General features: G+C 37.3%; 1 protein-coding gene across 2 annotated transcripts in view; it reads left to right on the top strand.

Annotated features, from left to right (window-relative positions):
• Window positions 1-27,352, top strand: part of LOC132145301 (exostosin-1c-like) — a 48,885-nt gene that overhangs the window by 2,424 nt on the left and 19,109 nt on the right. For both annotated transcript variants that reach the window (XM_059556205.1, XM_059556203.1), the window contains exon 2: window positions 5,493-6,736. In XM_059556205.1, the coding sequence (XP_059412188.1) occupies window positions 5,799-6,736 (938 nt within the window). In that variant the 5' untranslated portion in view covers window positions 5,493-5,798. The remainder of the gene's footprint in view (window positions 1-5,492; window positions 6,737-27,352) is intronic.

The raw sequence follows: 27,352 nt of genomic DNA, 5'->3' as shown, positions 1-27,352 counted from the left end.
CCAGAGAGCACAAGACGGTTATTAAACGAAAACAACTTCCTTGCCCTCAATTTTTCATCTTCGTTTTCCTATAATTCTTTTCCATCCTGGCTTTTCGTAAGGATTACTGCAGAACATCATGTCAGATTTTTCATAAACATCTCATATTCTGAAATTACACTGACTTTAGTCATTTGGGATTGTGTTTTTGCAAAAGCCCATCTGAGCTGAAGCCAGACTAATGTCCCAGCAGGCTCGACCACAAGCTCAGCATGGGTCAGTCTCAGCACCACAAACATGCAGCAGAACTAGGCTGGGCTGTTGGCTTCGGCTCTGCCGTCGCTCTCCCTTGACCTGTAATGACAGAGTTTCGTGTTTAATTTTAACTCCGTCTCACCCACCTTACCACTATTTGTATTTCTCCAACATCAGCTGCCGCTAACTTTTCTTTACACGTTGCAATTCAGGGCAGCTGAAGCTAAGCTGAGGAGGAAATCACAGAATCTTCAGTAAGAAGAATATGTTTTGTGTTTGAATATTAGCCGCTAGCTAATACTAGTCACATTGGCCTAGTGCTGGAATACGCAAATCCCATATGAGCTGGATTTAGAAACTTGTGGTTAAGGATGTGGATGTGTTAAACAAATTATTAGAACAACATCACGCAAGGGAAATGTATTAACACCGCGTTCAAGTAAAGTGGTGTACTGAATAAGAATAAGAATAAGTAATAGTAAATATACCACTACTGTATATACACTACCTTACGAGAGTTTGGGGTTTGTAAGAATTTTTTTTGTTTTTGTTTTTTACACTTATCCAAAAGGTCTCTTAAGCTTGCCTGTATTTATTTAATCAGAAATATAGTAAAAATTGAATTTTTAAAAAATATTTTCAATATTATAATTATAATAATAGTTATATATAAATTCTAATATATCTTAAAATGTAATTTATTCCTCGGTTGGCAAAGCTACATTTTACAGCATCATTATCTTCAGTGTCACATGATATTTTAGAAATCATTCTTATTTGCTGCTCAGCAAACATTTATTATGACTGATCAATGATCAATGTTAAAAATGGTTGCAATTCATATTGCTTTTGTGGAACCGGTGATTATATTTTTGATAAGTACAAAATTTGATGCATAGTTCAAAGGAAAAGCATTTATTTTAAATACGCTTTTTTTTATAAGGAAGCCTTTCTGTCACTTTTGATCAATTAAATCCATCCTTGCTGAATAAAAATATGAATTTCTCCCAAATCAAAATTACACATATTTGCAAAAAATATTTAAAAAATCATATTAATATTTTATTCACAATATATTACATATATACATAATTTCTCTTATTAGCTTAATATACACCTTTGAATTGATTTTTTCTATTTGTTTGACCAATGGCATTAATTAGCAGGTCAGCATTGCAGAAATCGAATCTTTCACATTTTAAAGCTAACCGAAATGTAATTATATAGAGTGTAATTTATATGTGGAAGAAAAACACATTCTCCTCGCAGGCTTTTTAGTATATATCTGATTTAATGGCGGTAAAGGGAGATGGGCCAGAGGAGATAAGCTCTATGTCCAGCTGTCACACACTCGTCATGTGAGAAAACGGCTCAGGCCGGAGCAGTCTGGGCAGCAAGCACAACTCAGGAAACTAACTCACCATGCACACAACTGCTGCCTCTTGGCTACATCCACCTGCTCACTGTCCTTCTCCTTATTCACTATCCATTGCCAAAAGACACTAGTGTAGTTTTTCCCTTCACACAGGGACTTTACAAGTGGAGAACACTTGTTCTGAAAAGCTAATGAAGTGTCCAGAATACAGATCACTCAAAGTTTGGAAGGCTGTGTTCACTTATTCAGCTGTTTCCTGTCATGGTGTTTGAGCAATATGCCATCACATCTCGATCTCGTTACACTGCCTGCAGCCCTAGCCCATCTGATATACGGTGCGGAGAAAGACCGAGTGGTAGAGACTTACAGTGGCGGTGAGGAAAAAAAGTGAGAGCATTGATGAATGGGAAAAATAAAAAGTAATTGTGATAGGAGGAGGAAACTGCAAGGAAGTGTAAGAAAGAGGGAGAGAGAGAGAGAGAAACTGTCCCTTTGGGGCTGAAGCTGATCACTCCCTCCCAGTCGATCCAACCTTCTGTCAGCTGGATGCAGGCTTGTGGAATGATGAAATATTTGGAATGTGATTACATAATCCAGATGTAAAAGAATATATATCTCTAATATATATATATATATATATATATATTAGATATACATGTTTATCATTTTGACATTTACAGTTATGTATAACAAGATTTTAATATTTATATATAAAAATGTATTATAATGTAATATAATTATATGCTAATAAAAATGCTTAATAAATTTTACTAAAGCATTTGTGTGTATACATAATTATTTAGATAAATATTGTTAATAAAATTATGTAATATAACATATACAATTCTAATAAATAAATAAATAATACAAATTATATACACACTGGCAGCCAAAAGTTAAAAATAATTATTATTTTTTTCTTTGAAAGACATCATTAATGTTCACAAAGGCTGCATTTCTATGTAAGCAATAGTACAAACAATAATATTGTGAAATATTATTACAATTCAAAATAATTGCTTTATTTTTTTATTAAAAAAAAAAAAAAAAAAAAATATATATATATATATATATATACAATTTATTCCTGTGATGGCAAAGCTACATTTTAAGCAGCAATTACTCTAATGAAAATGATATTAAAATTTTAATTGTAAACAATTTTAAACAAAGTTATTTTAAATTCTGATGATATTTCACAATATTACTGTTTTTTACAGTATTTTTGATCAAACGTAGCCTTCATGAGCAAAAACATTAAAATCTCAATTACTCTTAATCGTAATTATTTATTCCAAACCTTTACATATAATATATTCTATTAATTTATTTATTATCATTTTGTTTATTTTTATTATAGTATGGATGAGAGAGTAAGGGAGACAAAAAACCCAGGTTCAATTGCATCCAAATTTGCATTGTCCTATATTCATTAGGTTGATTCTGGCATCCCTAGTTAGTCGTAGCATGAGTGACCCTTACTTCATGCTAGTGGAAATCTTAACTGCAGTTCATTTTCAAAAGAGAATTGCGTTTAACTTCACCTGTGAGGCATAAAAAGCCAAACGAAAGGAAAGAAGGGAAATCAATGTCCTAACTAAGGGAGTCATGCATTTATAATGAGCAGCTTGTAATGTAATCCTCTGCATCTGTTTCCCGACAAATATGTGCTTAGCCTGCAGTGTCTCGTGAAGGGAGCTTTACAGTGGAAATGCCAGAAAGCAAATCTTACACTAGCTTTGTGATCTCACACACATTCACTACAAACAGCATACTGCATTTCACCTCATATTCAGTATATGTCACGCATTATTAATGCATATAAGAGGAATCACCATAAGCATATACTCACACTCACATAACAACACACAGGCCCTCTATATTCTTTAAAATATTTAGATTACTTTAGTTTAAAAAATCATATTAATATTTTATTCACAATATATTACATATATACATAATTTCTCTTATTAGCTTAATATACACATTTGAATTGATTTTTTTATGTTGATTTTGCAAAAAAACTGTAAAGACAATGTGTATTGCATAGTTTGTTTGACAAACCCGAACAGTCTGACATAGCAACACTGGCTCAGCCAATGACGTGAGTTTAGGATAGAACTATCTAGGATAGGATAGAACTTCACCTGTGAGGCATAAAAAGCCAAATGAAAGGAAGAAGGGAAATCAATGTCCTAACTAAGGGAGTCATGCATTAATAATGAGCAGCTTGTAATGTAATCCTCTGCATGTGTTTCCCGACAAATATGTGCTTTAAAATATTCTTTAAAATATTTAGATTACTTTGCACTAGGTCAGACAGTGGTCGGTCAGCTTAAAGAGATAAGACAGAAACTCTAGGGGAATTTAGCAGAAAGGCAGAGGTAAGGAAGAGACAAGGGAAGAGTGAAGAGAAAACCAGGTGAGACCTGAAAGCTGTCTTTGTGCATTGCCTGGCAGTAAAAACACTGACCTTCTCTGTGAGACGCCGCACACAGAGACAGGTACACACTTTGATGAAAGAAGGGCACTTTCTTGACAAACACCTCCCCTTCAAAACCATTGCGTGCTTCCCGGCAGAGCAAACAAACAATCCAACAAGAACCTCAATCTGCCTTTAGATTAACTGGCATCAAATACAGTCTCGGCACTCATTTTCAATATAGGCTTCTCAAAGTGCCTGTTTTTTTTCACCCCCTTCATCTCCATTCAACTGGAGCTTGCAAAGGGTAGATGCTATCGCTCCCCAGCTCATGTTTTGCACTTTTGCTCTGGTGCACTCGAAACACTGTACCAGTGTGTGTTAGAAAACAGCAGAACCGACTCAGACCACAAGACTAAATACACCAATTTCAAATCAAGCAAGACACACAGTCTTTTTGTGCCCACCACCAGGGTTGGGCATGTGATGAGACACTTGATAACGCACCCGTGGAGGGCTTTGATGTTGTGCAAAAGCTCACTGGACTATGTTGTTTTGTTAACTTCCCCTATTCAAACAGTGAACTGGCTTTTTATATATACAGGCTGAATGGGAATCATAAGAGGCTTTCGCATCGGTGGAACATTTTCATACTTCCTATAACTACTGGGGGAAGTAGATAGTGCTTTTTGATGAGTTTCGCACTGCAGAAACTAGGAGCTCCATGTGTGGGAACTTCAGAGTAGGGTCTAAAACAGTTCTATACAAACTATCATTGATGTAAGTGTATGAGTCTTATAAGTTTCAGACACAGTTACGCAGGATTTCACCAATAAAATGTAGAAATTGTATTGCATTACAAATAAAATATAAAAAAGTGGCATTTTAGGAGCTTTATCTTACAGTTAACTTCACATTTCTGAGGCATTTTTTAATTACTTAAAACCATAAAAGTTTAAAAGTTTAACTGATGTCTAGGTAGATTTGAATAAATATATGTGCATTCAGCAAATCAGAACCCTCTTCAAGATAATACAGTATCACAAAAAGATCTTGTCCTCTTTTTGAACAATATTATTTAAAATACCCTTAAATCTTTTTGAGATATACTTTTACCTTTAAAAAACTTTAGAGGATTTTGGACATTTCATTAGTTAATGCAGTGATAATCATACATTTGGCTGGCCTAATTACATACAAAAATCGCACTGTACATATATTGTCTGGTATAAATGGTCATTTTTTTATCCACAGTGCACCTCTTTCCAAAAAATGCCTGAAATATGGCCCTTCACATTGTAATGTGCTGCCATCCATGATGCATCGCTTGCTCACTGATGTTTTGATGTGTTTGAATCTGTTGGGTGTTTGAGGATGGGATAAGAGTTTATGTTCATGGCAGTACTGATATGAATAAACAGAAGGCTGTGTACTGAAGTGTGTTGTTAATTTCTCTGCTAGGGTAACGCAGAGGGGATTCACTGAGCCATGCAGAGAGAAGGACTACCAAGAGAGGAGAAATTGCACTGTATCACTTCCAGCGGACGACAGCATAGCACACACATACTTCTGTCGCATGGGCTTACTGTCCTGTGAACAGACAACCGAGAAGGAGAAAAAGACCGCATTCGTGTGTCTGGATTTTGCTGATGGACAAGTGGACATTGGGGCTATGCTGGAGCTTCGACCCTTGCTGTCCATCCCGTCTCCCCCCTGCTGAAGCTCCCGGGACAGCCCTGGAGCACAGAGGGTGAGAGAGACGGCCTCATGCAGGCACGCAAGAAGTACGTGCTTCTGGGCCTGTGCACATGCTGCTGGCTGTTACTCTTTTACTGGGGTGGCTTGCAGGAACGGCTCCTGGGCCTCCTCACCCACAGGAGGGGGGAGGTGGTGCGGCCCTGGCCCAACTGGTTGGATCGGGACCTGCTCCCTGGTTACACCGACCAGGCCGAGCTACAAAATGATGGGGGTCCGGGTGACTCTCCAAAGCAGCGGCGGCAGTCATGGGCCGGAATCTACAAGGACAGTCGCTGCAGGATGGACACCTGCTTTGACTTCGCCCGATGTCAAGGACAGAGTGGCTTTCGGGTCTACATCTATCCACCGGAGAAGGGCGAACGGGTGTCCGAGAGTTACCGCAAGATCCTCACCTCAGTCGCAGAGTCGCGGTATTTCACGTCGGACCCTCGAGAGGCATGTTTATTCGTGCTGGGCATCGACACGCTGGACAGGGACCAGCTTTCGACGCAGTTTGTGCCCAACATGGACGAGCGAATTCGAGGTTACCCGCTCTGGAATGATGGGCGGAACCATGTCATCTTCAACCTTTATTCCGGAACCTGGCCCAACTACACCGAGGACTTGGGTTTTAACGTGGGCCAAGCTATCCTGGCCAAAGCAAGCCTGAATACGGAACACTTCCGACCAGGCTTTGACATTTCCATCCCTTTGTTCTCTAAAGAACACCCTCAGAAGGGTGGAGAAAGGGGCTGGTTAGTTCGCAACACCGTCCTGCCGAGACGGAAGTACTTGTTGATGTTTAAAGGTAAACGTTACTTGACGGGCATCGGCTCAGACACTCGTAATGCTTTGCATCACATCCACAATGGCAAGGACATCGTCTCACTAACTACGTGCCGCCACGGCAAGGACTGGGAGAAGCACAAAGACGCGCGGTGTGACCATGATAACCAGGAGTATGAGAGGTAAGTCATGTAAATGAGCCAACAGGGAGTTTCTGTACTTAATACCTTGAGGTCTTAAGAGGAATGATGGCCATTATGAGATCAGTTTCGGTGACTCAGTGGAGTTTGTCAGTTACACCCTGGGCTATGAACTCAGGTTCCGCTGTGTTAAATACAAGATACAGCTATCGGTTACTACAGGGTGTGGGTTACTTATGTAATACATGGCAAAGTGTCAAGAGTGAATAATGCTGAAAATGTATCAAGTGTGCTCTTTAGGATGATATATACGGGGTATTGTACATCATAAATGTGTTTAAAGAGATTTTGACTTGCTGATGTTAGTGTAACTATTCGTTTTCAACATTGCGTATTCAAGAAACATGAGCAGAATGAATGCGATAAGTGATCCTTCGCTAAGCCCCGCCTCCCTTGGTTCCTGTTGCTTACTCAGACAGGCTTTACAGGACATCAAATATGAATCAAGTGAATATTCCCATGGTTGTCAGTATTTTGTGCTCATAAAGTGGTATTCTTACATGGACTGGAATGAAGTGTGACACTAAAAATATTTTTTCTGTCTTTTTAAGTATTATTTTAAATTATGCACATAAGATTTATTTAAAGATAAAAAAAAATAAAAATAAAATACTACTTATATCCTCTCAAGGATACATTTTTACTTTTGTTGTTTTATCATAATAAAAAATAAGCATCTAAAGTATGCAGTTAATAGACTTACAATGAAAAGAAAAGAAATAAGGCACAATTAGTCAGTGGCATTTTAAGGTGGGGCTTAGTTAAGATTAATTTACACAATTTTACTTACAATTTACACTGAAATTTGTTCTGCTTGCATTTAATCAGTGAGGCCCATTGTGTTATATGAATGGAGTATGCATTTATATTATAAAGTAAATTTATCCTATCTCAAGTTATTGTGCACAGCTGTTCTGTGAATCAAACCATAAATCTTTAAGCATATTTTGTGCTTTTCTAAATAGTTTTGTAACACATGCAAGACGCAGCGCAATTAAACAGATTTGGGTGGAGAGAAATATGGGAAATGAAGGGAGGAAAACTACAGGGCCACTAAACTACCACAGAGAATGTGTATCAAATCTACCGTGGACCTTAAAGGAACAAGAAGAAACCGAAGAAATGGTCTCGAACAGTTGAACAGTGCTTCAAGCTTGTTTGCTTTTGGTTTGTGGTGGGGACAGAGCTCCACTCAGCACTGGATGAATGTGTTCATTTATTCCACTAGATAGGTTGGGTGCTCTCCCACGCAGGAACAAACTTAGCCATACTTGTTAGCAGTACAGGTGTTAGGTGGTCCGGGATCCATGTGAGGAAGAAAAACATTCATGAAATACTTTATTTCAACTGGAATGGCGACTTGCGTCGTGGAGGTCTAAGCAGAAAAAGTGTTTTTTTTAGAGATGGCAGAGACTGCTGAGGAGTGGGCAATATGACCAAAATCTATGGAGGTTTGAAAGTAAAGTATATATTACTATAAAGTACAACTTGGCAAGAAAATGTTACCCCAAAATGTTTTATATATTACATGACATGTAATATATTGTGTAGAATTCTGCCATTGGAACAGAAACAGCTTTAAAGGGATAGTTCACCCCAAAATGAAAATCTGTAATTAATTACTTACCCTCATGTCATTTCAAACCCTAAGACATTTGTTCAACTTCGGTACATAAACTAAGACTTATTAAAGTGACGTGACGTACAGCCAAGTATGGTGACCCATACTCAGAATTCATGCTCTGCATTTAACCCATCCAAAGAGGTCAGTTGAATTCTGTATTAATGTGGTAAACCATGTCAACAAAATAAAATAATTTCTAATTTGGTTAGATTTTAAACTTTAGGGCTGGTGAGATTATTTAAAAAGTAAAAACTGTAATGTTATTTATTCAATTCAAAACTGTTGCTATTTTAGTATATTGTGAAATGTAATTTATTCCTGTGATGGCAAAGCTGAATTTTCAGCAGCCATTACTTGAGTGTTCGGTGTTACATGATCCTTCAGAAATCATTCTAGTATGCTGATTTGCTGCTTAAGAAACATCTGTTAATATTATTATTATTAATGTTGAAAACAGCTGTGCTGCTGTTTCTTGTAAACCATGATACATTTTTTTCAGTATTTTCTGATTAATAGAAAGTTACTATTTATTTGAAATAGAAATCTTTTTTGATACATTCACTGCATTCTTCACAAATCTCTTTCAAAAGAAATTTTTTTTTACTGACCTCAAACTTTTAAAAGCAAGTGTATACAGTACTGTATAATTATAGCCTATAAACGACATAGCTAAGGGTTGAGACATTTCTACCGTTCATACCACCCAGCCCTCTGTGGAGTTTTGAGGGTGTCAGACCCAGAATGTATAAACTTGAGGGAAAAATGTGAAAACAAGCGGCGACACAGCGAATTGGGTCTCTCTCTTATTTCACTGCTCTGGTACAACAAGGAAGCTAAGGCGCAAAACTCAGAAATAGAACTTAGGAGGTTCTCTCGGGTTAATGATCACCAGCATCTGCTACTTCCACAGATTAACCTGAAGGCACACCGAGCACCCTACTGAACTCCTTCTCAGGGTGGAGAGAAGCTTCAGGAATGAGAGAGAGGAACTTGCTGCAACCAAATGGCCTACATTCAGTCACTTTTCAGGGCTCTTTAAAAAAAGGGGGGAGAGGGGGGTTAAGGGGGGACTTGCATTGTTCTTGGAATGTAAATGAGAAGGAGTAAGAGAGCTTGTCGGAAGAAAAATAGGGCAAGCTGTTTCGGGACAGTTTTGGGACACACACAGACGGAGGATTATACTACAATACTGATTATACTCTCTTCAGTACCACTGTAGACTTCTGGGAAAGCATTAGAGTGTGTGTGTGTGTGTGTGTGTGTGTGTGTGTGTGTGTGTAATAGTAAAAACCGGTAGGTACCTTTCTTGACAGCTAACAAGGTCTCCATGACCACACTCCTACCATGTGCAAGACAGTCGTACAGAAGAGGTCCTTATTCTCTATTCTCAAGGAGAAAAGAAGAGTAATGAGCTGCCTTTTTACATCTGCCATTGAAAATAAAACACAACTAAAGGAAAACACACTTTCCAGGTGTAAAAATACTATTTTTAGTGAATTATCGCCTTGGAAGTGAATGCAAATGATCACAACTGCGATTAATGAACTTCATAAGGGCCTTAACGATGGGCGTCTCATTCGTTCCGTGACCTTGGGTGTGCGTATTTGCGTACAGTCGTTGGCAGGATGCAATAAGAAATGCTACACCCCACTGTAATTAGGGGGATGTAAAATTGTACCCCTAGAGAGAGTGTGGTTTGTGTGGCTCGTGCACAAGCCAGCACAAACTAGGTTTATTTAGAACAAATAAAGAGAAAGGGAGAGGGCCGTCCATCTTCCTCTCTTGTCTTTTCATCACTCTTGTTTTTTTTCTCCCAAGTCCTTTCATTTTGTCTCACCGGGATTCTAATCCCACCACCCCATCCCCCTCCTTACCTCACCACTCACCAATCCCTTGTCCCTCTTTCCCCATCTATCCAGGCCAAGTGTTTTACATACACATGCATTTGCTTATTGGTGTGCAGACCAAGGCTTGCTAATTTGCTCTTCATGCATGAACACTTTTTTTCAGTCCAAAATGCACCTCAGACACATAGACGTCACATGCAAACTTATCAGTGCGTGACACGTTCACTCTTTTGTCTTCATGACCAGGATAAAATCATGAAAGGTCAAGGCCATGGCCTACATTTCCCAAGATTCAGTGTAGGCTAATCCTAGAACCTGATAAAACTTATTAAATCAGGCCACTTATCTTTAAAATATATATATATATATATATATATATATATATATATATATATATATATATATATGCTTTTGATACATATACTAATTTGGATTTATTATGTTTAACATTTCATTACAAATACATGTTATAAAATATTAAATGTTTTTTTTTGTTTTTTTATAAATTATTTATTTTAGCTTTTATAATAGGGAATATATTTATGTACTTTAATCTCTTTTTTGTATTTACATATCTAAATGTAGATATATAAATAGGTAAGACAGATAGTTTATTATTTTATTATAAAATAAAAAAAATATAGATTCTAGATAGATAGATAGATAGATAGATAGATGTGTTTACATCTACACAAACACACATACAAACAAACAACCTGTATATTTTAAGATTTTATCAGTACATGCACACATTTTATTCCATGAACTCTAGGAACATCTCTATTCGATGTCGCCTACGCATTTTGGTATCTCACAGAATGTACTGCACATTATTTCAGACATAGTTGCTGGTTGATACTGTATTGTGTTGTGTGGTGTTAAACTAGGGCATTGAGGGCTGTCAAACAGGAATCAAATTCTGCACCCGGTAGGCAGGCGTAAACATGCACATATCAACAATCGGACTGTCAAACTGACTCCGTCGTTGTTCCTGGTGTGCGGACAGCCAAAGTTATTTAAAGTGTCATGACATCCTGCAACATTTATTATATTATTTTAGACCTGGCAAAATGTAGAGTTTACAAGTGGCCAAAATCTTGCATTTAACTGTGGGCTAAAAGCAAAAGAATGCTGATTCCCGAAAGACTAATTACCAGTATGAGACATATCAGTCACATATGTAAAAATGTATATTCATTGTATATAGAGGACAATGTCATTAGGTTTACAGCATTTATGAGGTGAAACAGAATCTTATTTATATGCCTTCTGAAACAAATTCAATCAATCAACCAGCCTCGACTTGGAAAAGCAGGAAGTTTTTTTTCCCAAGAGCAAATGCTCGCCATGTTAAATGGTGTGTGTGTGCATAGTAGCTCATTATTTAGGGCTCTAATCTGTGATTTATCTCAATTTGCAGAGGTGGAGTTGAGAGAATCCATCCGTATCACGTCTGTTATTGTCTGTCTCCACTGGAGCTGAAAGCTTTTGAGGAGGCATGAGTCTAAAACTCCAGGAGACTGATGTAAAAAAAAAAGCATGCCATACCCTTTTACCCTGTTTCTCCGCTTCCTTTTATTTAAGGCGTGAAATGCCCAGGTTTCCTGTGGTTTACCTCCGATTATACAAATATACACAGAACACGTCTCTACAATCACTCTGAACATTATCAGACTAGTTTTTAGAGATAGTAATATATAGCTTTCTATGGAATGCAGCTTCCATTGATTTTTCAGGGACACAGGGAGACATTGTGAAGTGTGAAGACATTAGATTACTTTAGAATCACTTTTATTATTGAAATTGAAAATCAATTTTAAAAAAGTCATTTTTCTAGATTAGTATACTTATTAAATGTTATTGTCATTTTTATTGTTAATAATTTTTTATTATATTACATTTCCATATTATTATTTATATTTAAGAATTATTTTATTATTACATAGTTTAATACATTTCCGTATTATTAATATTATTATTATTAGCAATTCTTTGAAAACGTTTTCTTAACTACAAAATGACTATAAGAAATAACATTTAATGATGATGATAATAATAATAATAATAATGTATAATAATAAATATATATTTTTAAATATCAGTTTTTAACAATAAAAAATTATGATCCAGTGTTTAAATTTTAAAAGTGTCCCCTACTGACATAACAAAATATGATAAGTCATAGAAGTGATAACATTTTGCATGCAGATTCCTTTCAGGACTGTTAGGCCTATTGTTAGTGGTCCAGTTTTTTTTTTTCAATATTTAAAGTGTTTGGATGTGCAGTGAATATTACGTATGCATGTTGTCCAGTTTAAAACCATGTTTTCATGTTTGAATAATCTGGTTTACTCTGATTTACAGGCAGTCCTGATGAATGCTGAAGTGTTGTGCACCATGTAGCTTGAACAAGCGGTGTCTTTGTGTTGTAACTCACTGGTTCATGGCCTGTTCCAAACACATAATTCCCTCTCCCACTGCATGCTGTTGTTTGCCTAATTTCCATAAACATTGATCCCCGGCAATCCCTATTGTCTCCCCCTTGTTTTCTCTTCTCATAAGCAAGCCCTCATTGTTCATTGGCTGCAAGCCTCTGCTCTCCCTGTAACTGACCGCAATCGGACATGCATCCTGTACATGTGGATGTTTTGATATTTTGGGACCACCACTACACGCCCTGTCTTTTCTCAGTGTGTCCCTGCATAGCCCAGTGAGCATGCTGTCCTCTCGGTCCCCAGCTGTCTCTATCCCATCATTCCCCTCCGGCTACATTGGCGGCAGTGCCCGGCACACGCCTAGAATTGGGAAACCAAAGCCTCCGTCTCTCTCTTACAACCCTGCTCTCTTTCACCATCTCACATTCTCATTTTCTGGGTATGGATAACAGTTGACCTGTGCTCACAGGTCTCCACACCCCCATCACAAGCTCTGTTCCAAACCTGCTATCTGCGTATTGCTTACATTGGAAGCTGCCTTGTAAAGCAGCATCCAAAATGAAATGGAAGCTCATAAGTGAGGATTAACATAGGAAACAGTGTTGCACAGCACATACAAAATGCTCTGCAGGGGAGACTGGGGAGAAATTTGAATAATTTCAGAAATATCTATCTATCTATCTGTCTATCTATCTATCTATCTATCTATCTATCTATCTATCTGTCTATCTGTCTATCTGTCTATCTGTCTATCTATCTATCTATCTATCTATCTATCTATCTATCTATCTATCCGTCTGTCTGTCTCTGACCATCTGTCTACCCATCCATTTGCCTGCCTGACTGTCCATCCATCTTACATCCCTATCTAAAGCCCTAATAAAAAAAGAAAGAAAGAAAAAACTTTTTGTTTATTAAAAATGTTTATTTTTAATCATAGTTTTTCTTGCCTTATTTGCCATCTTTCTTTTCTTTCTTCGGAAAGCAATTCTGTAGAATGCATGCAAAACTGCCCTCAGATTTGGCAAAAACAAGGTGTCGAGGAGGCAGCATAATTATGTTGCTTTGCTTTTGGAAAAGCCTTCTTGTAAGGAGCGCACCTGTGAGGCTTTAAAATGCAATACTTCTTGGAACGGATCAATTCTCTCTGCTTATGCAGAACTTGAATGCTAGTTTGTTCTTTTTCGTCATTTTTCTTTCTTTCACCCTCTCAAAATATCTATGATTACCTCAACCTGCATTACACTTCTGCATTTCCTGTCTCCTATTGTTTCGATAGAGTCTCATCCTGCGCAAAAACCTCTCTCTCTCTTTTTCTCTCTCTTTCTGTCTCTCTCTCTCTCTCTCTCTGCAGTAATGTGATCAGGTGCAGTGAGTGAGTCTCCACTCCAGTAACTGCATTAACCGCCTCTTTTCTGTAGCATCTGCCCACATTGCCCGTATCACTGCTTTCAAAGCCAGGGTCACAAAGGCCAAAGCTGTTCCTGGAAAACACACACGCACACACATACTCCATCACAGGTTTGTAATGGAGGCCTGGCACCCTCTCTTTCTCTACCATCAGTACATGCGATCTATATTCATTCATCTCCACCACAGTGGCCCTGAGGATGCCAGTGAATCTATAGATCAGATAACCCCGCGAGCCTCACACATGCAGACACACTAACTGCTCCCTGTGAGGAAATCTGGGCATCAGCTGAAGTACAAATGTCCGTAATTTACTCTTTCTGATTATTGGACAATGTTTAGATTACTGCTGCATAGAGAAAAGTAAGTCATTCTATGAAACAAATGCCATTTCCAGTGAGGTGATTTTTAAATATCTCTTAACCTGTTAACTGTCAGCTTGGTGCTCTTTTTATTGCCTTTTTTATCACATATCTTACCAATCTTCGTTAATTAGTTTCACATTACAGAATTTGCTACAATATTTTTAATAAAAACGTATTCTGGAAAGATCTGAGTCTCAAACTTCCATATTTGGTGATTATTTAATAATAGAAGTAATATTGTGACAGAAATGTACAAATTTGTAACCTTAATTTTTGTCATATCAACTTCAAATTTGGAACATAATTCATTTAGATCTATGACTTTATAATATGTTATATAAAATATAATTATTTTGTTTTTTTACAGTAAACTTAAACTCCTATGTTTCCACTTCATCAATAATCTGCTGACTGTCTTTAAAAAAAGAGACCAAACTTTGGTCTGTATTCAAAAGCAAGTTGAACTATCATTCATTCATCATTTTTATATATTTAATTCAGATTTCAAATGCAGTTTGCACACTTTAATTGTGAATGTACACTTCCAAACAGCTCTCTAGTGTGCTGGGCGGCATTGAGTGGATTTCTTACATGCCAGTGAATTACTGCGTGCTAAGTCAACCTGAAACTTCCGCTCTAGCTCCTTATAATGAGGTGCCAAGCCTGCCCTCGCCCCAGAAATTTCCACTAGTGTGGCCAATAACTACAAATGTGCGTTTATTTACTGTTAACACTCACACATGCACCTTGAATAAGCATTTGTTGGAATCTTCATATTTCTATATAATTTTTTGTTATTCAAGTGCCTTACTCAAACGGCCTTGTGCACAGTAGCTAGAGACTCTTGAAAAGACAGGTTACCTTTACGCTTCAAGTCAGCTTCACGCTATTCCAGACAAGCTCTCAGACTCATAAACAAGCCCTGCTGTGGGTCATTTTACACAGAAGTGCTTCACTGTTCTTTTTGCTCCCCTGCCTTCCTTCTTTGAAATAATTGAAGTGGAGTGTGCAACTCCATGAACATCACCACACTAATGCACAAACTGATGTCAGTCTGCTTTCAATTAATTGGACATTCTACTTAACAAGGCAGCCTGGCACATGGCGGCTGGAGTAGCACAGAAGAGCGTGAATGATGTGTGTAATGGTGCATCGCACACATGCACACGGAAAACACTGAGGAAGAGAGTCGCTACACTAGAAGTAGTGATTGACAGTGCCAAGCTGTGAATGTCTGGCACCCTGCCAGTTGTTTCTCATTTATGGGCGCACTCGCCCACCCACCCTCCTGCCGGTCTGTTCACCGTGACTAGATTCACTTGCATCAGTATGGAAAGAAACTGAAGTCTCATTCACTCTAGAATGTTCTAACAGGGCTCATTCATACAGTAATGCATTGATCCAGTGTGAGGTGGCTCAGTGCTTTCGTTAGAGCCTAATTGCTTTTAGAAGACGTATCAGAAGCCAAAGTAGCATCAGTGCGAGACAAACTGTCTGATGACTAAAAACTGAACTAAACAACTGTCTCTGCTCTTAAATATAGCAAGGTTTTCAAGCTGTGCTTTTTCACATCTAACAGTCTGGGCTCCCTTAGGTGGAAATCCAGGGACACATTGTGGACCGTAAGGCTGGGTGGATTATTTTGAGGTGTACATGCATGAATAGTTCAATGTCGTCCAAGGGAATGGGCCATCTGACGGCTGAATATATCAACCCTGAATTTTCCATTAGAATAGAACACTACTAGGCTTTTGCAATGGCCAGCGTGGGCAAAAACAAGAGCAGTGTTTACAGCCTGAATGATGGGTGACATTTCCAAATGCTACATGCAAATAGACTCGCCGCTGACCTTCTCGTACTCTACTTTTGCACCGTTTGCCCAACGGCTGGCCAAATTCTTTCTAATTGACTCAGGGACTGCCACGGCCAATCAATCACAAATCAAGTTTATTGATTGGCTGTCAGCCCTGGTGAGGACAAGCATGTGGATTTTCTCAAATAAGACAGATGCTAGAGTCTGATCATCATATTTGGGCACTATGTTCACGATAATTAAAAAGCAAATTTAATATGGAAATTGTTATAAAGTAATTGTTTGGACAAAAAAAATTAAAGGGATAGTTGACCCAGAAGTTAAAAATCTGTAATTAATTACTCACCTTCATGTCGTTCTAAATCTGTAAGCCCTTTGTTCATCTTCAGAACACAAATGTAGATATTTTTGATGAAATCCGAGAGCTTTCTGACCTTCCATATACGGCAATGCAACTATAATGTTTAAGGCCCAGAATGGCAGTAAGGACATCATTAATATAGTCCATGTGACATCAGTGGTTAAACCTAATTTTATGAAGCTACGCAAATATTTTCAAAAATAATTACTTTATTCACCAATTCATCTCTTCTGTGTCAGTCTCCACCGCACGTTCACAAGAGTACGACAACACATGCGTGTGGTGCTGCTGACACATGACTCAGCGTTGGAGAGCTGACATGATGGTGAGTAATTAATGACAGAATTAAAAAATTTTGGTGAACCATCCCTGTTAAAATAGTCTTCAAAATATCTTTTATGTATCACAGACAAAAGTAAAGTAAGTAATAAAGGTCTGGAACTTGATGGTGATTAAATGATGACAAAGATATCATACTGCAATATAACATTCATACTGCGAAATGTTAAACTAGTTAAATACTAATTAACCTAGTTAATCAATTAAAAAGTTCTAGTCAAATCAGCATCAGGATCATTAAGGATAGAGACCAAGATTTCTGTAAATTTCTCATCAGGCAGAATTGCTGGGCTTAATGTTCCATTTACAGAGTTTCATGTCTTTGTCGAGGAAAATTTGGCTCCCCTTGAGCTGACCGGAGGGCTTGGATCAGTATGGCAGGCGTTATGTCATGTTTCCCTTCATGGTGCTAAAACAGTTGTCTGCACTGTACTGCAGTATGCAACTTGTCGCTATTTGACATACGCATATTATGAACTGTAAAACAGGATTATTTTGTATCCATATGGCACGCAGATGTCAAATAGATGCTAGTGTTTGTGAATATTATGCCATAATCATGATCTCAAGTGAGAAACTGATGCAAATTGACAAATTAGCAAATTTCTCTGTCTTGTAGCTTATTTTCTTCCTCTCTCACTCTCGCTGTGTGTGTGTGTAGGTTTGTAAGTAAGCTGAGAAAGCAACTCACTCATCTGCAACTTCAATTACGTGTCAACAACAGCCAGCTAACACTCATGTGCCCCAGTGAGCTTTTAGTAACTCCCCGCCAGCTCGCTTACACACACACACATTGATTTTTTTGCCACACATTATTTATGAAACCTTTTTAAAAATTAAATTTTAAACCAAATAGGAGCTCAGAAATCCATAACTAACTTGAAAAAGATCTGCTTTTACCTTCTGCTGGTTGGTTTGAAGTGTGGAAAAAAAAGCATTTTTGAAAGTCTATTTTTTCCAGTTCAAGTAACTTTTCTAGTTTAATACGCAGAGACAATTAAAAGTGAAGTATCAACTTCTAACGTTAGTAACCTTCAGTTCCTAATTCTGTAATCATTCTGAAGGATTCAGTGAGTTTATTCTCCAGATTCCAATGTTTTTTTCTTCCAATTTTTTGTTGTTTTTTTCTGAACTAATCATTTAAAAAGCTTTTTATTAGAGTCATAATTTTGTGTCTTGCACTATATATTAGTTGTGCTCAATGTTTTTGATTCACAGAAAAAGGATCTGTTTAAAAATGATTAAAACTACACTGGCTGCACCGTATGTGTTTGATTCACTAAAAAGAACCAGTTACAAGAATTGTTTGTGTATCAGACTACACTTGTTGTTCTGTATGTTACTGATGCAGTTTTCTTTCTATTATTTTATGACACACTGAATTTTATCACATTATCACATTTCACATATTTAGTTAAGATAGCAAATCCAGATGAAATATATGACTTAATTTTGCTCTGTGGGTGTAGACTCTGCAGTAAAAGATGGATGTTGGGATTTTAAAGATTGATATTAAGATCGATTAACAGTACAAGCTTTATTTTTACCCAACCTTAATAAGCAGCTATGAAATTAAGAACATTCTGATTGAACTAGCTTTTGTAGTGCATGGGGAAAGAATTAATGTGGTTTGTTTGTTTGTTTACTTGCGCATGTATGTGTGTTTTCTCGCCTCAACATACACTGAATGCACTGACTCAACACATTTGGTGTTGACACAGGCAGTGTTGTGATGTCATATTGACATATGTCTCCTTCTGTGGGTAGGAGTATCCTTATGGACAGAAAACACTGCCAGACTGCATGTATCTGGAAAGAATAGTAGGCAAGGAAAGAGACTTGATATGCGTGTTGTAGGTCGGCAATTTACAGCTTAAATGTGATGCAGACTGTGCCAGGAGACACTTTCCAATAAGCAGACAGCATTTTAAGTGCTATAGAGGACTATAGCTGAAAGCATATATGTATTGGAAAGGAATTAGAGTTTATTTCACTATACAGAGAGATAGAGAGAGTGAGAGAGAGCAATTTTGCCTCATATTTACGATGTGAAATTATAATTTTTGCTTGAGTGAAAGACAAAGTGTGGCATGCAGCGGAGGTGAGCATCGATCAACGTCACAAACAGCAAGTGACGGAGACTAGCTGCAGCCATCACACCTACTGCACTGTATCAGAGCTGGACAGATGTGAGTTTGTAACCATAGTGATAATGAGAAAGAGAAGGTTCCATGTTAATTGCTTCTAGCGAGGCTCCTCTTCCATCTGTCATGTTATGAAAATGTATCTGTTTTTGATTCCCCATCTTTTTCAATAGCATCTTCCATGCTATTTATAACTGATGCCACAGACTCACAAATATGCTGCTCGCCATTTGCTGATCCTCTTTCCAAAAATTTAGAGGCATATATAAATTTGCATCTATGTTTTCAAGATCAACTTATGTATTTAAAGAAACTAATACTTTTATTCAGTTAGGACACATTAAATTGATCAAAAGTGACTTCATGATGTAAACAAATATCTGTCAAGATATGCTTTCTCAAAGAATGCTGAAAAAAAAATGTTTTATCATAATTTCCCAGGAGCACAGCTGTTTTTAAGATTGATAATAAGAAATGTTTTTTGGACACCAAAATCAGCATATTAGAATGATTTCTGAAGGATCATGTGACACTGAAGACTGGACTAATGGGTGCTGAAAATTCAGCCTTGCGTGAATAAAATATAGAAAATGTGTTAAAATAGAAAAGTTATTTTAAATTGCTATAATATTTCACAGTATAACTGTTTTTCTGTGTTTTGATCAAATAAATGCAGCATTAAATTGTAAATGTATAAGATACATTCACAAATGTGTAAAATATTGTCCTGAAAAGTATTATTTTAAATAAAATGTTGCTAGCACTTTACTTAAAGCCTTTATGTATAATGCATTATAAAGGGTTAATAAAGGGTATAATGCATTGCAATTATTTATAACGTGCCTTGTAATATATTTTATCTTGTCGCAAATAATTATTACCAAATTTAAACTGCACAGTGTCACAATAAACTGATAATGGTGATAATGTATTAACTGTGGCTACAATTATTCATGATATTGTACAATGCATTATAAGGTGCACTACAAGACATAATTAATGCATTTAAACAAGTAAAGTGTTACCAAAATTTCTATTACATGGAAAAAACATTAGAAAATGGCTTTTAATAAAATAAAGTGATCTGTTCATCACTGTTTGAACCTAAAATATAAATAACAAAAAAAAAGCAATACATTTAGCTAGATGTTAAAGCAAACACTACACTTCAACAGCAAAGTCTAAGGCTGCTATTTGGTCCAGAGCCGGAGACGTTACAGAAACTGTACAGCGCTCTGGGATGCAATGTGATCTTCATTACCACTGAAAACTCATCAGTCATCATCCGCCTCTCTGATAACCCCAGACTCTGCTGGACAGGAGGTGAGCAGGTTCAGGCCGCTGGTTCTAGAACTCCGAGAGGCTGGATAAACAATATCCTTCTGCTCCTCTCCATTAGAGTCCAGCCAGAAAGTCAGACTCAACGTCTGCCTCATATAGAATGAAAGGGAATTCTTCACATTTTTTACTGGAGACTGTTTGTGTGTGTGTGTGTGTGTGTGTGTGTGTGTGTGTGTGTGTGTGTGTGTGTGTGTGTGTGTGTATGTGCCAATATCTGTTGACGGATGGCGGTCACGATGGTATGAGATCACACTGCGTTCCTTCTCCATGCTGATAAATGATGTCATGATGTCGTGCGCGCACACACTTATCCTTTTCCTGACCTCTAATAGAGTTATTTATCTGTTCAAATATGTTTACACAGGTGTCACACACTTGATGTACCTCTCTGCATGCTCAGGCAACACACTCATGCACAGCAGCCGCAAGACAGCTGTGGCAAGTACAGTCGTGAGGAAATAATCACCATTAGCCTGTAGGAGAGATTTCCACAAGCATGATCCAAAGTCTACAGGAGCGCAGAGGTGTCACGTGACCAAAGAAATGAATGTATCCTGCCAGGCTGAACTATAATAGTCATTTTTGGAGCTGCGGGGGTCAGTGTGATTCCTCGAGCGCCAACTCAATAATCCGCTGAGAAATGAATGGGAGTTTTATTGAGGATAGCATACATATTTCATAGACTTAATCATATGCTAGTCGCAAGTTAACACTCTTTTGCAGGAGCAGCTACGTCCCTGGAAAAAAGGTCATTTGGCAAATATTTTTGGTGAAATCATAAGTGTTAATGTGAGGATGCCAGTTAAGGTGTAGCATTGCGACAATAGCATCATGTGATGATTAAAGCACGCGGGTTGTAGATGTGTCAGGACTATAAAACATAGCGGTAATGTGAATTACCTGTCAGCCGTTTTATGTGATATATTCTCTTACATGTTCATCTGTTCAAAATAGGATATTTAATCTCTCTTCCGCTCTCTCTCTCTCTCTCTTTCTCTCTTTCTCCTTATCCCCCTCTTATTCCTGTCAACCATGACAGATGAAACTTATTTATCCTTCAACCACACATCATCTCTTCCTCTCCCCACATCTTCTTCCTTCTGTCTCTTTAATTCTCAATATATGGTTTATACCTAAAATAAAATTATATTTTAGGCATAAATCATAATTAATTTAAATTTTATATAAAATAAAACATTTTGACCTTTTGACTGTATATGAACATTTAATTCATGTAGAAATGTCATACTTTCGACATTTTCTGGATTTTTTTTTTTTTTTTTTTTTTACAAATATTTTGGATGTAATATTTTTCTTCTTCATCCTTTAACTTCATATTGGTGAAAAAAAAATATTTCTTTAAATGTGATATTTGGTCTTTAAACAGGTGATTCTCAATAAATTATAATGTCGTGGAAAAGTTAATTTATTTCAGTAATTCAACTCCAATTGTGAAACTCGTGTATTAAATAATTTCAGTGCACACAGACTGAAGTAGTTTAAGTCTTTGGTTCTTTTAATTGTAATGATTTTGACTCACATTTAACAAAAACCCACCAATCCACTATCGCAACAAATTAGTATATGGTGACATGCCAGTCAGTTAATCAACTCAAAACACTTGCAAAGGTTTCCTGAGCCTTCAAAATGGTCTCTCAGTTTGGTTCACTAGGCTACACAATCATGGGGAAGACTGCTGATCTGACAGTTGTCCAGAAGACAATAACTGACACCCTTCACAAGGAGGGTAAGCCACAAACATTCATTGCCAAAGAAGCTGGCTGTTCACAGAGTGCTGTATCCAAGCATGTTAACAGAAAGTTGAGTGGAAGGAAAAAGTGTCAAGGAATTTGGCTACAGTTATAATTTTCCTCTTGTTAAGCCACTCCTGAACCACAGACAATGTCAGAGTCTTACCTGGGCTAAGGAGAAGCAGAATTGGACTGTTGCCCAGTGGTCCAAAGTCCTCTTTTCAGATGAGAGCAAGTTTTGTATTTCATTTGGAAACCAAGGTCCTAGAGTCTGGAGGAAGGATGGAGAAGCTCATAGCCTAAGTTGCTTGAAGTCCAGTGTTAAGTTTCCACAGTCTGTGATGATTTGGGGTGCAATGTCATCTGCTGGTGTTGGTCCATTGTGTTTTTAAAAAAAAACTGCACCCATTTACCAGGAAATTTTGGAGCACTTCATGCTTCCTTCTGCTGACCAGCTTTTGGAAGATGCTGATTTCATTTTACAGCAGGATTTGGCACCTGCCCACACTGCCAAAAGCAACAAAAGTTGGTTAAATGACCATGGTCTTGGTGTGATTGACTGGCCAGCAAACTCACCAGACCTGAACCCCATAGAGAATATATTATCAAGAGGAAAATGAGAAACAAGAGACCAAAAAATACAAAATAGCTGAAGGCCACTGTCAAAGAAACCTGGGCTTCCAGACCACCTCAGCAGTGCCACAAACTGATCACCTCCATGCCACGACGAATTGAGGCAGAAGTTAAAGCAAAAGGAGCCCCTACCAAGTACTGAGTACATGTACAATAAATGAACATATTTTCCAGAAGGCCAACAATTCAATAAAAATGTTTTTTGAAAAAAAAAAAAAAAATATATATATATATATATATTTTTTTTTTTGGTCTTATGAAGTATTCTAATTTGTTTAGATTGTAAATTGGTGGGTTTTTTGTCAAATGTGAGCCAAAATCATCACAATTAAAAGAACAAAAGACTTCTTCAGTCTGTGTGAACTAAATTTATTTAATACACGAGTTTCACAATTTATGAACTTAATAAAAACTTTTCCACAGCATTCTAATTTATTGAGATTATTGAGATCTAATTTATTTATTGTACATGTTTGTATATATATATATACTACATGTGTGTGTAGTTTCTATTTTGTACCCTATATTAATAGACCTTAGTGCCTTAAACTCTATAAGGGTAGAATGCACACTGCATTATATAGGATTTCCAAATATTGTCACCACATGCCATAAAGAGAGACGTCATAATTCAAGTCAAAACACAAGCAGACTGAGACGTAAAAACAAGACATCAAGAGGGAGGGAAAACGTAGAAAGGTTTGATTTTTCCTTCTGTTCTACCTCCACCTGTGTATGGGAGTGGAGCTCTGATGTTAGCGCAGCTGCTAAAGGTCAAAACACTATTTGTTTAAGCTCAAAAACAGTTAAATGAGTATTTTTAGTGTTTGAAAGAATAAAAGCAGGATTAACTGGCATATTATCAGGGAATAAAATGAATCCTGCACTGATGTAATGAGAGGAAACATGTTTGTTTTTTTTCATTGCACGCTGCAAGGTTTTAAAGGGTGAGTGGTTTTTAATGGAGTGCGTGGCTCAGGCGGCCCAAAGCTGAGGGATGAAAGGAACAGTTTGTCTAGCTTTGTTATTTGCCGTTCTTTTAATGGCGAAAGGACACACTATATGTACAATTACAATACACATATGCTCATAGTCTCTCTCTGTACACACTCCCACAGCCATAAAAACACAAACACAGAGGAACATAAATCTCAAGCCATATTCAGCCCCTCAGAAAACAGATTTAAGAATCAACATCAATTTAGTTCTGAAAAAAGAGAAATATAGAAGAAGAGGGAGCTAGAGACAGATAGATGGTCATTGATGTGTAAATTAGCAATAAATAATTCAACAGAGAATCAGGAAGATCTGATATGTTCTCAAACTCCTCTCTCTGTCTGATTATTTTCTCACCAATTTTCCTCTTTTTCGTCCCACAGTGTCTTTGAGTAACAGGCCGTTTGCCTCTGTCTTCATTTCATTTTCCTTTGCATCTATTATTTTTAGATATTTGACAGACACTTTTATCTTATGAAACAGGTTTTTTAAAATCCTTTTCTTAGTATTTCTTGGTATTTTGGTCTTGTTGGCGAGTAAAAATATTGAAAAATCCTTAAAACAAAATAAATATACTCGAAAAGCAAAATGACATAAGATAATTATTTTTTAAGAATAACTCTTAAATACTTGTTTCTATATAATTTAATTTCTACTGTAGTTATTTTTCTACAGGAAAACAAATCATAATGTATGAACAGTTATATAAACATACACCATGTGTTTGTCTGCTGCATATTTTACATCAAGAGAAAAAAAGAGAGATTTAACTCAAAAATATGTCACTATGTATCATTTTAATTATGGTATGTTTACATTCCATACTGTAGGTTTAGATCAAGAATTTGTGTGTGTGTAATAGGATCAGGTGGAAGAGGTTTGTATCAGTCCAGCTTACAGAGCTTAAGATCTTCATTCAAATCCCATCGTAATTGAGAGAGAGAGAGATGACCAATGAAAAAGCTTAGCAGGGAGAAACACTGGATGTCATTCTGAGACACATTTTGGGAAGCATCAGGTCCAGATCCAGGACAAATAGCAGAACAGTGCTAGACTGAGCCCTGTGGTTTTCTATAAGCAGGGCTAAAACAATGAACTTCATACAAACACATAATCCTGTGCACATCAGGGAGGAGAACAGTGTTGCCAAGTCTGTGCGATAAAGACAGCTCTATCATCAATCAAAACTAGGCCAGACCAGCCCAATACCAAGGTCAAAAAAACCTACTAAACAGATTCCCTTTTATGCCATTTCAAATTTCCTTTTATTTGTGGAACTACTGTATAATGTAAGTGTAATGATGAGCCAGAGACGTTCGGATCCAAATGCAGCGCTTTATTAAAGAAAGGTCAAACAGGCAGAAATCAGGAATGGCGTCAGGTGTGTCAGGGATAACCAGAGTCGAAACCAGAAACAAGCAGAGATCGGGGCAGGCAGCAGAGAATCAGAGTCGGAGTAATCAGTCCGAAGATCAAACACGGGAATGACAAAACACAGGGAGAAACGCTCTGAAATGTTAGACAGGCTAGACAAGACTTCGCATTGAGTGAGAGTGAGTGTGCTGCTTTTATGTGTGTGTGTAAATGAGGTGCAGGTGTGGCAAGGAAATTGGCTGATGAATGAGGTGCAGGTGTGGCAGGGTGATTGTGATGCAGTGACTCATGGGTAATGTAGTTCGGGTGTGGTGCAACAGTATGAGAGGTGCTAGTGTCCAAGTGACATCTGGTGGTTGATGGGTGGAATGGTCCTGAGTGGAGTGCCCTCTAATGAAGTTCATGGGCACTCCATCTAATAATCGTGACAGTAAGCAGCCGCACTACATTACAATAACAAACACTGAAAAAAATATCATGCCTGACAAAGTCAGAATTGTCACTGAAAGACATACTTTATTATTTACGAAGTACGACTGAGGCATGCTGTAGGGGTTGCTAGGGTTATATAAATACATAAATATATACAGCTTTTACTTCATATAGAGGCCTATTTCACTTGAAAATTCACTGTAATATTAACCACACTTGGTCTGTCAGTTTTAATAAAAAATAGAGTCCATTATAAATGGTTTGACATTCAGAACTCTCAAACCGCAGGATCAACCGTAGACCTGGCAAACCAGTAAAAGCAGTACTAGTAAAAGGTTTGTAACAACAATAGAGTGCTGCAGGCAGGAGTCCTAAAACCAGAAAACAAGTTAGCATTTGCACTTTCAGTTCCATCATCATCCAAGTCAATGGTTTATTTAAACAGGTTCTTGTATGCCTTAAATAAGTTCTGTAGTTAAAACAACCTTTTTAAAAAAACATCTCCCCAAGTATTTTCACTTTTCATTCTACAGGATGAAAAAATCAGCTAACTTTAGCTTTTTACTTCTGATGACTGCATTTAGGCTTAAAATGTCATAAATATTGTGTTTATTTGTTAAGATTATCTTGATGAACAAAACATGTAAGAATCTTAAAACTGTTAGAGCTTTTTTTTTTTTGCAATAATCTAAATGTTGACGAAAAAAAACTGTTATGTTATGGGAACCAGGGTGATGCTAACTTCCAGATTGGCCTACAAAAAGATGTAATTACTGCAGCACACTTCTTTAAACATATTAGTTTAATCTTTTTTTATAGTGTATTCTTTTTTATATTTTGCACTGAAATCCACTTATATTAAGATGTTAGCATTCCCAGTTATCTTAATGAATTTATCAACACACATGGCTACTTATGAATGGTTGTCATTGAATAAGGTAACCATGCATCCTATTTCCCAGACATGTCCTGGCTGGGATCCCGAAATTGTGACCTTCGTGCTCTTTACAGTCCTCATACATTATATGTACGTGTATTTGCATTGCTTTGACCGTTCAATGTAGATCCCACCTTCTTGCAAACCACGATTAGTCAGTTCTGTGGTATGCCTGCACAATGAGAGCATGTCAGTAGTTAAAGAAAGCCAAAACCCAGACATTTTAAGCAATTTAGAAATCCCAGCCAGCACATGACTGGTAAAATTAAGAGGGCATGATCACCCTACATTGAAAAAAGGCACAGATAATGGCGTTACAGAATTTTACAACTCAAACAAACCATGTTATGACATGCCATAACATCACTTTTTCTCAAGAAGTGTTTCCCAGTTTTGACACCAAACCAGTTTTGAAGCTTAAAGTTAATAAATAGATGTGTGAACAGAGGGAGCTTTGCGTTGTGAACAATAGCCTGTGTCCATGTGATATTATTGCACTATTTTGTTTCAGCATAGCAAAATATTCCAGTTTTCCATTATGTGATCCCATTAAAACACACATACACAGTAAACAGTTTTGGTGTAAATGTGTGCTGAAGGCTGATAACAGATGAAGATGTCAGCGGCCGGAGCTAATGTGACTGCTCTCAGTGTCACCGCATTGCTGCATGACTCATAAAGCAGGCGGGGTGAAAGGTGTGTGTTCACAGAGGGCTCTGGGACACCAGCCAAAGTTTTCTGGAGTGTTTGACTGAAAGTGACACAATGAAAAAGAGAGAGGCTTATCATACTGTTG

The sequence above is a fragment of the Carassius carassius genome, chromosome 8 (assembly GCF_963082965.1).
Source record: "Carassius carassius chromosome 8, fCarCar2.1, whole genome shotgun sequence".
In the NCBI taxonomy this organism is placed as follows: domain Eukaryota; kingdom Metazoa; phylum Chordata; class Actinopteri; order Cypriniformes; family Cyprinidae; genus Carassius; species Carassius carassius.
This window is presented reverse-complemented; position numbering and strand designations above follow the sequence as displayed.